Source organism: Ochotona princeps, chromosome 7 (assembly GCF_030435755.1).
Source record: "Ochotona princeps isolate mOchPri1 chromosome 7, mOchPri1.hap1, whole genome shotgun sequence".
NCBI classification, from domain to species: domain Eukaryota; kingdom Metazoa; phylum Chordata; class Mammalia; order Lagomorpha; family Ochotonidae; genus Ochotona; species Ochotona princeps.
This window is the reverse complement of record NC_080838.1, coordinates 12,659,062-12,674,171: the sequence shown is the minus strand read 5'-3', so window position 1 is coordinate 12,674,171 and position 15,110 is coordinate 12,659,062. Positions and strand designations below refer to the sequence as shown.

The 15,110-nt window shown below is 41.3% G+C and overlaps 1 protein-coding gene across 2 annotated transcripts in view; it reads left to right on the top strand.

Annotated features, from left to right (window-relative positions):
- Positions 1–4,926: 4,926 nt before the first annotated feature.
- The window catches only part of C7H4orf51 (chromosome 7 C4orf51 homolog), a 36,771-nt gene continuing 26,587 nt past the window's right edge, over positions 4,927–15,110 (top strand). For both annotated transcript variants that reach the window (XM_012927841.3, XM_058666676.1), the window contains exon 1: positions 4,927–5,575. In XM_012927841.3, the coding sequence (XP_012783295.2) occupies positions 5,343–5,575 (233 nt within the window). In that variant the 5' untranslated portion in view covers positions 4,927–5,342. The remainder of the gene's footprint in view (positions 5,576–15,110) is intronic.

Below are 15,110 nucleotides of genomic sequence, written 5' to 3'. Positions count from 1 at the left end.
AACCTTTTGGAAGACCCCTCCTCTGCTTCCAGCCTTTCCTCAGTAGATTGATATCCATTCTATGTCTATACTCCCTAATTCCCATCCTTATCCATCACATGCACACGCACATGTGTGCACACTCCCTAAGGGTTTACTTTTTTCCTTTCTCTTATTTCAGTCCCAGAACTAAAGACTGAGAAATTCGTGTGAATATTGAATAAAATCAAACTGGTCCCAAATTTTTGCCTCAGCGGGTTTTTTGTTGTTGTTGTTGTTGTTTCTTCTTGCCTGGACTCTAAAGATATTTTTTTTTTTAAAGTAAATACAAACCCTAAAGATATGCTCTGTAAGTTTTGAGTGATTGATTTTATGTTGGTATCTTCAGTTTATTTTGTCTTTCAGAAATAGCATACTGACTCAGATTATAACTTACATGGTCTTTCTGTAAAAGGGTTAGTAAATATGAAGAACATAGAATATAAAAACCATATGTATCTTCCTAGTTAGCTGTAAATATAACTTCTTGTACATAGCCTTCTAGGCTTTTTTTTTCCTAAATATAGATACACACCGAACTTTTTACTACACAGATTGGGATCACTCATTTATACATGGTTTGCAAATAAATGTCAGGAAATCGAAGTTTTTTTTTATCAATTTCCTTTTCCTGTTCTCTTGCAGTCTACTCTTGTTCTATTTTCATCTAATCCCTGTGTGGCTGGTTCCTTGTTTTTGAAGCCTTAGCCCACCTAGCACACAATTTTTAACAGGTTATTAAGCATTGCTAAATTACATATTTGGTAACAGGGAAGAAATTCCTCCAGGATCTGGGACTAATCAATGATGTTATAACGCAGTACTCACGGATTCCAACAGATTGTGTGTGCTCATTCAGATGTGAGCCCTACATGCCCAAATACCCAATTCTGGCATCCTCTGGGGAGAAGACGGATTCAGGCTGAGATGGAAGCTCCGGCCCCTTACAGGGTCTTCTTTTTTCTTAAGGGAGTCCTGCCTTCTCTGGTCTTGGCATTACCTACTTCCTGAGTTTCATCCACCTCCGCAGAATACAGCCTCACAAGTGTTGTCTTTGGTGATATAAACTGAAATAGTGCCTACCAATGTTATATGGTGTGTGTGTGCACAAGTGTGAAAGTGCAAATGTGTGTACGCACATATTGGTGTGTGCAGATGCGTGTGCATGCCTAGCTGTATGGCACATACATGTGCATATATGTGTGCTGCTTTGACTGGAAAGGGACACAGACAAGCCTTGTACAACACGTGATAGGTGCCACAGTCACATGGGTGTAGCAGGTATGAAAAGTGCATGTGTATACTTGGAAACAAAGCACTGCTCAAGTCACCCTGCTTGCTAGCTGCCAGTGCTGTAAGCTGGAGACCTAGGCAAGGGCACATTAAAGGTTTGAGACCGCAGACCTAGCCACTGTCTTAGCTATCCTCTGGCCTTTCCAGTCCTGAGAAGGTTCTGTAAAATAGCAATCCCCAGATGTCATCTCCCTGAAAAAGTTTTGTGGTCAAATACACTTAGGAAATACCGCATAATTTAGACCCCTTTGAAAAATGCACAATACATATTGAAGTAATAAAAGCTCCGAGAAGCCTGGAAGCAAAGAAACGTGTTTATCCCAATGTGTTCTAAACTAACTTCACCATGAAATCCTTTCAGTGGGTACTCATTAGCACCTCTTTAGAATAATCAGCTACCATTTAGAGAGAAGTTTGGTTAGGGCCTGCCCACCAAGTGTCCTTCAGATCAAGTGCTATGCCTGCTCCCTGGTGGTTTTATTGGGTATGAGGTCACTTGGCTATTTTCATTAAGTTAACCTCACAATTCAGGTTCACTGTCACAGTGCTCTTGATTTTTTTCCCGTGATGTTTAGAATACTGGAACAACACAGCTTGCCAAAATTTCAGTTACAAAAGGATGCTTTTACGGCAAATTCCACAAGCTGGAAAACAAACTGTACAAGTTGGCACCAAATATAAGTGTTCATGAGAAATGAAGTATTTGATAAAATGTAACGGCAAAGGAGTATAAGGACCTTTAGAATTTTTTTTAAAAGATTTATTTATTTTATTACAAAGTCAGATATACAGAGAGGAGGAGAGACAGAGAGGAAGATCCTCCATCCGATGATTCACTCCCCAAGTGAGTCGCAACGGCCGGTGCGCGCCGATCCAAAGCCAGGAACCAGGAACCTCTTCCGGGTCTCCCACACGGGTGCAGGGTCCCAAAGCTTTGGGCCGTCCTCGACTGCTTTCCCAGGCCACAAGCAGGGAGCTGGATGGGAAGTGGGGCTGCTGGGATTAGAACTGGTGCCCATATGGGATCCCGGGGCGTTCAAGGCGAGTACTTTAGCCGCTAGGCCATGCCGCCGGGCCCAGGACCTTTAGAATTTTTTGACACTTATGATAATCAATTCAATTAGTCACTTCCATTCATTCTCTAAGTTGAAGTACAACTTTATATATATCATTTACCATGATATTGGTTTGTAGATAGAGCGATTCCTCCACTTCTATTTCTCTACCGTCACTATTATTCCCCAAATCATGACAGTAGTGTAGTCCTCTTATAACAGTTATTAAGTTTAACTTTCTGCTATTTAAATGTATCATGATGTGATAGGTATAGGTAAGGGTAGAAAATCTAGTGTCATGCTGGAAATACAATTTATTTTTTTTCAAAGATTTATTTATTTCATTGCAAAGTCAGATATACAGAGAGAAGGAGAGACAGAGAGGAAGATCTTCTGTGCGATGATTCACTCCCCAAGTGACCACAATGGCTGGAGCTAAGCCAATTGGAAGCCAGGAGCCAGAAACTTTCTCCAGGTGTCCCATGTGGGTGCAGGGTTCCAAGGTTTTAGGCCATCTATGACTGCTTTCCCAGGCCACAAGCAGGGAGTTGAATGGGAAGTGGGGCCGCCTGGATTAGAACCAGCACCCATATGGGCTTGCGGCACGTGAAGGCTAGGACTTTAGCCACTAGGCTGTTGTGCCAGGCCCTAATGATGTATTTATTTCTATTGGAAAGGCTGATTTACAGAGAGAGAAAGAAAGATCTTCTATGTACTGGTTTATTCCCCAGTGGTTGCAATGGCCAGAGTTGAGCAGCTGGGACACGAACCAAAGACCATATAGGATCCCTGTGTGTGCAAGATGAAGATTTAACCAACTGAACCTTTGCTGCTGATCCGCCCTTGTGAGTAATAGAGGACGTTTGGCTATGAAAGCCGCTCTCTGCCTCTGCCTCACTCCATGACCCTTCCTCTCCACTCACATTGCCAAAGGCACTCTTCTCATCAGAGGCCAAACCAGTGCAGCCACTTGGTCTTGGACTTGGACTGGTTACACTGAGCTAGGTAAACATTTTCCCTTTGTGAAGTTAACTTCCTCTAGTATTTTGTTGTAGGAGCGAGAACCTCAGTAACATAATAGCTGAGCTTTCTTTAAATAAAACCGTTGTTTTTGCTAGAATGGATAAGGGTTAAAGTACATGAGTATAAGCAACTAGTACCTGACGCTGCGTATATTGAAGAGTTAGGCAGCCTACATTTCTTTCCTCTATTTCATTCTTTATTTCCATCTTTCAGAAATCTCAACTGGGTTTTTCTGAGAAACTAACTCCACCAGAAGAAGCAGCTGTCTGTAACCATTTACCCAATCCTTTTTCCTGAGGCAAAGGTGCTTATGTTTCAAATTCCAGCATTGCCAGGAAAGAATCCCCTACTGTAGTAACACACTAGTCAGTAATTGCCAATAATTTTATTCTCAAAGAAATATACCACGTTGTGTATTAACCTCACTTTGTAAGATTTTACATTTAACCTCTGGAACAGTGACCCATGTAATCAAAGCTCAATTACATCAGAATCACATAATCACATAAAAATGTGGAGTCCTGAGTTTTGCCTGGGACGTGTGGTCTGTGTACCCAGGGCTGCAGGATCTGTATGCTGATAGTGGATCCAGCCGGCCTCAGTGAATCACCTGCAGAGAGTCTCCATGCTGGGAATGAGTCCACTTGCAGAGCCCTGGACCCAGGCTTCCGGTGGGGTTGGGAATAGGTGTGTATCTTTGCTTACAAGAAGCTCCACAGGTTCCTCAAGCCCCGAGGGTTGAGAATTACTGCACAGACAGGTGAAAGGAGAAATGAGCATTCAGACTGATTTCATCTTGATTTGTCGGAGGATTGTTCATCTGCAGAAGTCAGGCTGGGAGAACACATTAACCAGATTTGGAGTAATTATTGTTGAAGAATGGGGAAATGGTGTGAATAGGTGATTGAATGCCATGACTTCTTGACATAAGAAAATGGTTCTGTATAATACTTCCATGATCTTAATTCTGAACTCTGGCTGCTCTTCAGAACCCTCCAAGATTAAGGTTTTATAAAACACCAGAGCCTGGGCCATCCTCCAGAACAATTACATCAGAATCCATGAGTGGGGCCATGCATTCTACTTATTTTTTAAAATTTATTTATTTTATTGGAAAGGCAGATGTACAGAGAGGAGGAGAGAGAGTGAGGAAGATCCTCTGTCCGATGATTCACTCCCCAAGTGGATGCAAATGCCGGTGTGCGCCGATCTGAAGCCGGGAGCCAGGAACTTCTTTCCGGGTCTCCCACATGGGTTCAGGGTCCCAAGGTGTTGGGCCGTTCTCGACTGCTTTCCCAGGCCACAAGCAGGGAGCTGGATGGGAAGTGGAGCTGCTGGGGGATCCCAGAGCATTCAAGGAGAGAACCTTAACCATTACGCTGTTGCCGGGCCCACATTCTACTTATTTTTTAACAGCTACCGGGGTGACCGGATGTCAGTCATCCAGAGAACACCATTGCTCCATGATACGTGAGAATCTATTGTTGACATCACAGCAGTTCATGTTCTCTTCTAGACAATTAGAATCTAGGTTTAAGGGGGGTGGGAATGACTGCTTGAAGCTACCCTTCTGTCTCTTATTCCTACTTCTTCAACCACTATCATTAGGATGTACTGTGTTATTTATGATAGACATACTGTTTAGTTTTGACACCTGCTCTCTTCTCATAATTGAAAAGCAGGATATTTCATAGATCAGATAGCCTCTACACACCCTACAAACTTGTTAGCTAAAGTTGGGGGTAGGAAGTGGAGATGAGGACAGTATTTGGGATTTTATGATTCATTGCTTGGCAGCCATATCTAAGACAGTCAAGTTTCTGCACTTTGTGAACTGTGGGAGTTAGAAAGTTGGGTGAGCCCAGTCAATTGTTTCCTGACACTAGCAGGAAATTGATTCCACATTATGCAGAGGCCTTAAAAGTTGTCCATTAGTGCAGGCTATCCATAGCCATGTCACATTTCTTCTACTTGACTCCACAAATTCTCCTGCCTTTTAGCCCTCTTACTCCTCAGGAGTTTGACACGATCCGACACAGGGCTGGAGCATCTTGGCAGAACGAGACGCGATGGTCAGATGCCTCTGTGACAACATACACAGGCAGTTACCGGGAGAAACATCTGGATAAGTCCACGAGCAGCCGATTTTCTTTCAGAGTATTGCAGAATGGGCCTAAGTTCAAACAGTAAGATTTCTTTCTTTCTTTTTTTTTTTTTTTTTTGAACATGGATATGTCAGTATAAATTGAGAGTGCTGTTAGAAGAATGAGGGTATTGTAGACCTTGACAGAAGTCGCAGATTTTAGCACTGTTTTCCTGTAGAAATGTCAGTGAGAAGAAGAGTTAGATGTCAGCTAGCAGGTGAAATTATAATTCTATTCTTCACTTGGGATTCCTAATAGTATGTATAGCACCCTGCCACTGAAAGGTGCTTGACTGTCCCTGTCCTGAAGCGATGGACTTGGTGCACGGAGCCGATAATAACACGCTTGGACTACTGACTGATGATCAATAGCCAAAATTTATTAGGGGCAACAGACTTTATATGCTAAGGGTCATACAGGATTAGGGTAGAGATACTTAGTTCATCAACAGAACCATCAACTGTTTCTCTGCCTTAGTTTGGAAGTCCTTTTGCCTTGTATATTACTTCCCACTCAACTGTTCTTATACAAATGATATCTCATCAGGTATACAAAAGGTAGCCAGACAGTTGTTCTCATGCAAAGGATATCCAATCAGTCACACACAAGACATCCATTCAGTTGTTTATCATACAAATATTGTCCCATCAACTGTAATCCTGTGCTCGCTGACTATGGTCACTGACCTACGGTCACAATGTCCTCCTACACTCGACCAAATGATCGTTTCTGTTCTTGAGAATTTCATTTTGTTTCTTGAATAGTGTTCCTGCTTTCAGAAGTTGCAAGTCTCTCTTGAAGGAGAAAGAACATCAGTTAAACTCTTCCTATCTCTGGTTACTGATACATGTAAGTGTAGAGGGGCCAACAGACATTTTCTGAGTGTTTACTGGAAGCCAAGCCCTCTAATGGGTTCACAAATAAAAAATTAGTTTCAGTTTGATGCAGTAACTGCAACTATACAAATAAGTAATCAAGAACGGAGATTGCATTAGTGCCTGGCAAAAGGGGGAGTGCTGTATTTCTGGAAAGGTCTCAGTATAGCAGGTTTCCTCTGGGCTAGCTTGGGTGGCAGGTGAAGTAGGGAATAACCAAACACAGTTTGTACAGTGGCCAGAAAGCATTAACTCCGTTACGGCACCACCAGGGCACTGCAAGTGGCTCCCTGGGTTTGAGAAAGGAGATGTAAGTGGGAATATGGAGAAATGCGTACGTATGTTGACATCTGTCTATATCTATATAGGCTGATGAATAACACATTCATGTTTTAGAAACTTATGTGAAAAAATCAATTGGACATTTGCCTCTAACTTAAGCTGTGAGGAATAACACACACACCAGTCCAATAAAGATGATGCCTTGCAATTTTTTCCAAATCAGCAAAACACAGTGCCTAATTAAGGCTGAAATATCTCACAAATGCTTTCCAGTTGGGCACCTACTCTGGTTTCTTCTAACAAATGATATCCTCTACATTTTTAATAGCTTTCAAGTTTGTTAACACATCAATTAGCTTTGGAAATTTCTTTGCTAATTCTGTGATATTCAAAGCAACTGTGACCCAGATATAGGGTCTTCAAGCCCCACTAGTGCCCTGCCTGAGCATAGATACTGTTTGAAAGCTGGTATCTAAACAGATCTATTCACCAAAAGAGAACAAGAAAGATATTTCATAACTCTGAAAAATGCAAAGTATGATATCTACTAAAATGTGCATAATTTTGTTAAGACCGAGGCCAAACTTGGCTTTCTGAATGGGACGTGAGGTCGCTCGGTGAAACAGCACACACCAGCCGAAGGATGCAACAGCAAGAGGTTTTATTCGATCACCAGCGCGCTGGGGCCGAGGCCAGTTCCTCACGCAGGAAGCTAGGCATCGACCCCGAGTCATGGTATAGCATCCTTTTTAAAGGCTAAACCGAGTCTAAAATCATAAAATCATAAAACCATAACCATGAACAGGGAGGGGGAACCATAAATATAAACAGGGAGTGGGAACCCTAAACATAAACAGGGAGTGGGAACCCTAAACATAAACAGGGAGGGGGCCATGCCATTAGGGGCGGAGGCTAGTTGCAGGTGCCCCTTATCTCTCGGGCCCCCAGGCTCTATCATGAAATGTTTCACTGCCCTTCACTGTCCTTTTACCGCAAGCAGAATACAGAAAGTAAAAAGCAAATTAAATTCTTCTGTCATTTCAATCCTAAATGTCCCTTTTCAATTTTAAATTTGTTTCCTATTCAAAGTGTGATCATTATATGCATTAGTCCAACCCAGGGGACCTATTAATGTGGGGTTAGAGGGTCCTGAGCTGTATTTATTTCTGATTCTTGCCTCCATGTGACATAAGATTTTTTCTACTTTTTAAAAATCTTTTAATTTATTATTATTATCATTTTATGATACAGGTCCATAGGCTCCTGGCATTTCCCTTATCCCCTCCCCAATTCCCTCCTCCCACCCCATCTAGTTCCTCTATATCATTACTAAAATATAGCTCTTCACACACAGTCATATGTCTATCATTGCGGGCATGGACAATGGCAGAGAGTCCAGCATCCTATTGTCAAGATATAGTGAACAGTTTCACTGTAAGTCCATCTTTGTCTGGAAGTAGAGATGCATACTGCATTGTATCCTCCCAAGCTCCCAGTGAAAGTCCCTTTCCACCTGGTTGCTGATGGAGCTCAGGCTGTTGGTGGCATTCAGATTGCTGTTAGCTGAATGCTGCTGGGTTATCAGTCACTGCAACACCACATCATGGTTTTCACTGCTTTCCTGTGTCTGTCAGTCTCCAGGTACCCCTCTGCTGTTGTTCTGTCCTCTCCTATTTCCTGGAATGTGTCCCCTCTGCTTCATCCTGATTAAATGTTTCTCTGTCCATTTAAACATGTCCTTACCCTATTCTGCTGTCTTGATTTTGGTCGTGACATAAGAATTTAAAGTAGAAAACGCAAATGGCAAGGATACAGAGAAAGGGGACGTCTCATCTACTATTGATGGAAATGTAAATTAGTGGAGCCTTTATGAAAAACATTGTAGTTTGCTCAAAAACCTAGAAATAAAACTGCTATATGATCCAGCAATCGCAATATGGGTAAACATCCAAAGGAAAGGAAACCAGGATGTCAGAGAAATATTTGTATTTTTTTGATGATTGCACCACTGTTCCCAACAAGGTATGGAGTCAACTTTGGTGGTTGATGAATAGATAAAGAGCATGTGGTTATCTATGCAGAATGAAATAATACTCGACCATTAAAAAAAGAAACAAGAGTGCAACCCTGTCATTTACAACCACACTGATGAGCCTAGAGGACAATATATTACATAAAACAAGTCAAACACGGGAAGAAAACCACTGCATGGACCCACTTACTTGTGAAAGCTTAGAAAGTTGATCTCAAAGAAGGGAGTAGAACAGTGATTATCTGCATTTGAAAAGAGGAGGAGGGATGTGAGGGAGGAGAGTTGATGGGTACAAGGACACAGTTGAATGAGAGGAATAACTTCCAATGTTTTGCAGCACAGCGAGCAAATTGATTGAAAATAGTTCATTGTGTGTCTCAAAATAGCTAATAGGATGCTGAATGTCCCTCAAACAAATGATAAATGCTTGAGCTGATGGACCTGCTAATTAATCTAATCATTGCATGTTGTAGATATCCATTGAGATGTCACACTATAACCCATAAATATGTACAATTGTATGTGTCAATTACAAATAAGCATGCACATATTAAATTCTCTTTTAAAAAAGAATTCAAACTAAAGTGCACATAGAGTGTAAGAATGGGAGCCAGATTTTTTAAAGCAGTAGAAGACACACGGTTAGAGGTAAATACAGGCGTCTCTGTTTAGCTGCTCTCCTTATTGGGTCACGGAGAGGCCAACAGGGTGAGATTTGGGTGAGATTCAGTGCATGTAATATTCTCTGGGGAAGTTTTCATAGCACCTTCTTGTGGAGCTCAGTTTCACATGACAGAGGAGACTTAGGTGCATCATGGGAAGGTGGCTGTGCTGGGTTGGCCAGAGGGGTCAGAGTCAGGGGTTCAGGGTTACAGATAGGGACTGATGGAAACCTCCTGGATCCTTTATTCTTTGCTAAAAAGCAAACATTATAAATGAAGATAAAAGACACATTATGCTCAGGGTAAAAATACTGATTCTATTCCATGTTTGCTTTTATTATTCATTTTTTGTCAGGGTTAATTGTAGTCCCAAGAAGCTTCAGCGGTGAACCCAGACAAAGAACTGTCCATTCTGCTGGTCTGTTTGATTTGACCAGGAGCAGAGACAGAGAGGCAGCAAATCCCAGATGGGCAGTGCAAGAATAGGGTGGATTTCACAGCCCAGTCAGCCCCTAGAGCTGTATCAGGTGCCATTTTGTTTAAGGAGGCAAAGACTATGGGACAGTACTGCACATACACTGAGCTGGGAGTGAATTTATTTTTTGCTCAGTGAACTGCAACAACGTGGCATCCTACAGGTTCCACCCAAGACAGGTCCGGGTAGCCCTCAGACCTGATGGTCAGCAGATCAAGAACTGTATAAATGGCACATCATGCACCATTTCTTACAACGTGGTGAAAAGGGACATTTGGGATTGAAATGACAGAAGAATTTAATTTGCTTTTTACTTTCTGTATTCTGCTTGCGGTAAAAGGACAGTGAAGGGCAGTGAAACATTTCATGATAGAGCCTGGGGGCCTGAGAGATAAGGGGCACCTGCAACTAGCCTCCGCCCCTAATGGCACGGCCCCCTCCCTGCTTATGTTAATGATTCCCACTCCCTGCTCATGTTAATGGTTCACCCTTCCTGCTTATGTTAATGATTTTAGCCTTAGCTTAGCCTTTTAAAAACCCCTCTGTCTAATGATTCGGGGTCGATGCCTAGCTTCCTGCATGAGGAACTGGCCTCGGCCCCAGCGCGCTGGTAACCAAATAAAACCTCTTGCTGTTGCATCCTTCGGCTGGTGTGTGCTGTTTCACCGAGCGACCTCACGTCCCGTTCAGAAGGCCAAGTTTGGCCTCGGTCTTAACAGTGGCAAAGAATCTAAGAGTGCAGAGACAACAGTGAGCTTCATATGTACTAAGCTTGGGAGATTGCACTGGTCCCACAGGAAAATAATACTGACTATGGCATTGTACAGGTCAAAACAGGTCCGTGTGGCCCTCAGACCTAACGGCCAACAGGTTCCGGCAATATCAGCACCACCAACAACCTAGCTATATAGGACACCTGGTGTCTCCCTAATCCTGGGACCTGCTCCAACCAGAAGTGGGAGAAAGGTTGCAGAGACAACAGTGAGTGCAACATCATCACAGTATCCCAATAGGTGGAGAGTGGTGAGCCAGGAGCCGGGACTGTGGAGACCATGGTGGAAATCTAACATAAGAACCCAGATCTGAAACTCGCTGGAGGGTGTGGCACAAGTGGCTGCAAGCAAAGAGTTGTGTACCAACGACAATAAGTAAATAAAATTGAACTGCAGATCTGAGGTTGACAGAGCTTAGAAACCTGACTGAAGGAGAAGACTCTGCTAACCAGAAGTACAATGACCAAGAAGAGCAAAAGAAGAGACAGAGACTCAATGAAGACCTCCCATGCAAAGGAGCAAACTCCTTTGCCAACCTTTCAGAGTTAACTGAAGAAGACATCAAGAAAATGGGAGATACAGAATTCAAAAACACTTGTTATAAAGTTTCTTATTAACAATGAGAAGTATGCAAAGCAGGCATTCAAGGAATTCAAGGAATATGTCACACTGGAAATGAATCAAGTGAAAGTTGACCTAACAGAAATGAAGAATACAGTGGAGCAAATAAAAAATACAGTCGAGAGTCTCCAAAATAGAATGAATTGATCCCCCACTTGGGAGGCCTGCATCGTTCATTGGCATGCCAACTCAAGTCCCAGTTACCCTACCTCTGATTCAGCTTCCTACTAATGTGCCTGGGAACGTATGGGTGATGGTGCCATTGTTTACATCCCTGACATCCACCTGTGAGACGTGGAGTTCCAGGTTCCTATCTTTGGCCTGGCTCTTCCCCAGATGTTAAATGTATTTGGAGGATTGAACAAGCAGAACGTAAATCTGTCTCTCCCCTTTTGTCATGGTGATTTTCAAATAAATAATTAATTGAACATAAATAATTCAAATATCTAGTAATACAAAGATGTTCATGATTTTTACATAGAAAACCATAAAACAGTGGTGTGATAAAAAGGTGTAGTAGATAAACTATGATCATGGATCGAGAGAGTGACTATTATAACAATTATACACTCAGTGCTGTTCTCCTAAGCATTTTGTGGAGATTTAAAGCATTATTCTAAAATGTATATGGAAATAACATGTAGACGCAGGACACTCTTACAAAAGAACAAGATGGTAAATTTGTTTTACAGATAACAAACTTAATATGAGTTTTCAATAATTAAGGCGGGTTTGTGTTATATCAACAAGATAGAAAAATAGACCAGCAGAACACATGAAAGAGCACAGAAGCCTATCCATGCGTTATATAGGTACTTGAAAGAGCAGTAACAGACAAAGGCTCTGATTTTAACTATAGGTACACTGATTTAGATTCACAGAATATCTAATGTGGTGGTCAAAACAAAAATACTGTTAGATGGCATTGCAGGGAATATCCTGATAATGTTGAGGTTGACAAAGATTTCTTAAACAGAGCCTCCAAAATACTTACCACAAAAAATTGTTCTGACAATTGGAACACCTTAAAGGTAAATGTTCTGCTCAAGGTACACCAAGGAATACCATTAAGAGTATGAAAAGGCAAAGCACAATGCGGAAAAAGACATTTCAACTGAGAGATTAGCAAAGGGTTTATATCCATATATACAAAATTCAAATAAAACTGAACTCTACAAACTCTCTGGCCAAGTTTAAGCTTTAAAATATCAATATTACTAAGTGGTGGTGAGTATGCAGACCAATGAGATTTCTTCCCTTTAACTGATAGGAATATATGCTGACATAATTCCTCAGGAAGGTTTATCTTTAAAAGTTGATATTTTGGATACCCCTAGACTTAGAAATTTTACTTCTAAGTATAGAACCAACTAAAATGCATGTGAAAGTGCATCCAGAAATATGTATGTGAACATTCATAGCAGCATTTTTCATTGTACCTTCCCCCCCAAAAAAAACCCACCTGAACAACAAGACATCTGTAAGTTCCTGTAGTCATCTTGTTGTGTTCAAGCAGGGGCTGGCAGGGGTGGGAAAGGGGAAAGTTGGTTCCAGAAGCACTGTGAGTACCAAAAGACAGGTGCTCAAGTCTCTTCTACAAAATGGTACAGTATTTGTTATTAACCTATGCATATCATTTTTATACTTCGAATCATCTGTAAGTTACAATATTTAATGCACTTTAAAGATTATGTGAATGGTTGCACTATAAATTTTGGCAAATAGTGGTAAGGAAAGTGTCTGTACATGTTCAATACAGATGCACTTTTTTCTGAATATTCTTTTTTTTACATATTATTATTATTATTATCTCATGATGCAATTCCATAGAACCCTGGCAATTCCATTATTCCCTCCCCCCCAACTAGTTCCTCTATATCATTACTAACATATACAGTCGTATGCCCATCATTGTGGACATGGACAATGGCAGAGTCCAGCATCCTATTGTCAAGATAGAGTAAACAGTTTCATTGTAAGTCCATCTTTGTCCGGAAGCAGAAATGCATAACACACTGCATCCTCACATCTGGATGTTAGTCTCCATTTCACAGCTACTGTACATCCCCTCAAATGAAAAGTCATAATAGAAAATCAACAATAGAAAGAAAAATAGAAATTTACAATGCCATGAAGTTAAATGACATGTTACTAGATAGGACAGTCTCCATTATGCAGCTACTATACATCTCCTTAAATGAAAAACCGCAAAACAAAATCAACATCAGGAAGATAAAAAGAAATTAACAACACTATGAAGTTAAATAACATGCTACTAAATGACTAACGTGTAACTGAAGAAATGAAAATCAAGAGCTTTCTTGAATAAAGTGATGCTACTGCATGATCTATGAGTCATTGAATAATTTAATCAGAAGAAAGTGTTTTGAAGAGATGAAACTAACAGAAAACAACAAAACCCATGCGATATACACTTGATCTTAGCCAAAAGGCCGAGAAGCGATAAAACCCATGCGATATAGTTTCCACTGATCTTTGTTGGTGAAGTGTGTCTCTTCTAGACAATAAACAGATGGATTTTGTTTTTAATCCAGTCTACTAATCTATGATGTTTGATTGAGCTTAAGACATTTACATTCAGGGTTAATATGTATGGGTGGTACTTTGGTCCTGTCATTTTAGGAATGGGTTGTTCATTGGTTTAGTCTTCTATTGTCATTTTACTGGAATGTTCTTGCCATTTGCCTTTGGTTTTGGTAGGTGCTATTCCTCTTCTCTGTCAAGAGAACATTTTGAAGTGTCATTTGTAGGGCAGGTTTGGAAAAGGCAAATTGTTTTAACTTTTCCTTGACTATGGAAGAATTTTATTTCATTTTCAAAGACAAAAGGAAGCTTTGCTGGATATGTTATTCTAGGCCGACAATTGTTTTCTTTTAGGATCTGGAATATGTCATTCCATTCTCTTCTTGCCTGTAGAGTTTCCTGTGAGAGATCTCCTGTGAGTTTAATTGGAATTCCTTTATATGTCAATTGATTTTTTTTAAAGATTTATTTATTTTATTACAAAGTCAGACCTACAGAGAGGAGGAGAGACAGATAGGAAGATCTTCCGTCCGATGTTTCACTCCCCAAGTGAGCCGCAACGGGCCGGTGCGCGCTGATCCGAAGCCGGGAACCTGGAACCTCTTCCAGGTCTCCCACACGGGTGCAGGGTCCCAAATCTTTGGTCTGTCCTCGACTGCTTTCCCAGGCCACAAGCAGGGAGCTGGATGGGAAGTGGAGCTGCCGGGATTAGAACCGGCGCCCATATGGGATCCCGGGGCTTTCAAGGCGAGGACGTTAGCCACTAGGCCATGCCGCCAGGCCCACAATTGATTTTTTTCACGTGCACATGTAAGGATCTTTTCCTTGTGTTCAATTGAAGAGAACTTGAAGATCATGTGTCTTGGTGAAGATCGCTTTTGATCAAGCATGTTGGGAGTTCTGTGCCCCTCTTGGATGTTGTTTCCCAATTCTTTCTCCAGATTAGGGACATTTTCCTTTATTATTTCATTAAAGACATTTGTAAAACCAGTTTTTCTTTCTGCACCTTCTGGGACTCCCATAACTCTTATATTTAGCCTCTTAATAGTGTCTTTCAATTCTTGAATGCTTTTTTTGGCTTGATCCAGCTCTGCTTCCAGTTTTTTGTTTGCTTCCCCCTGGTGACAGGAAATATCTTCCAATTCTGAGATTCTTTCTTCTGCTTGCTTCATTCTATTTTGGAGACTCTCCACGGTACTTTTAATTTGCTCTACTGTGTTCTTCCTTTCTGATATATCAGCCTTGATTTGCTTTATTGCTTCCTTAAATTCTTTGACTCTTATATGTGCTTCTCATTGTTGATCAGGTTTAAA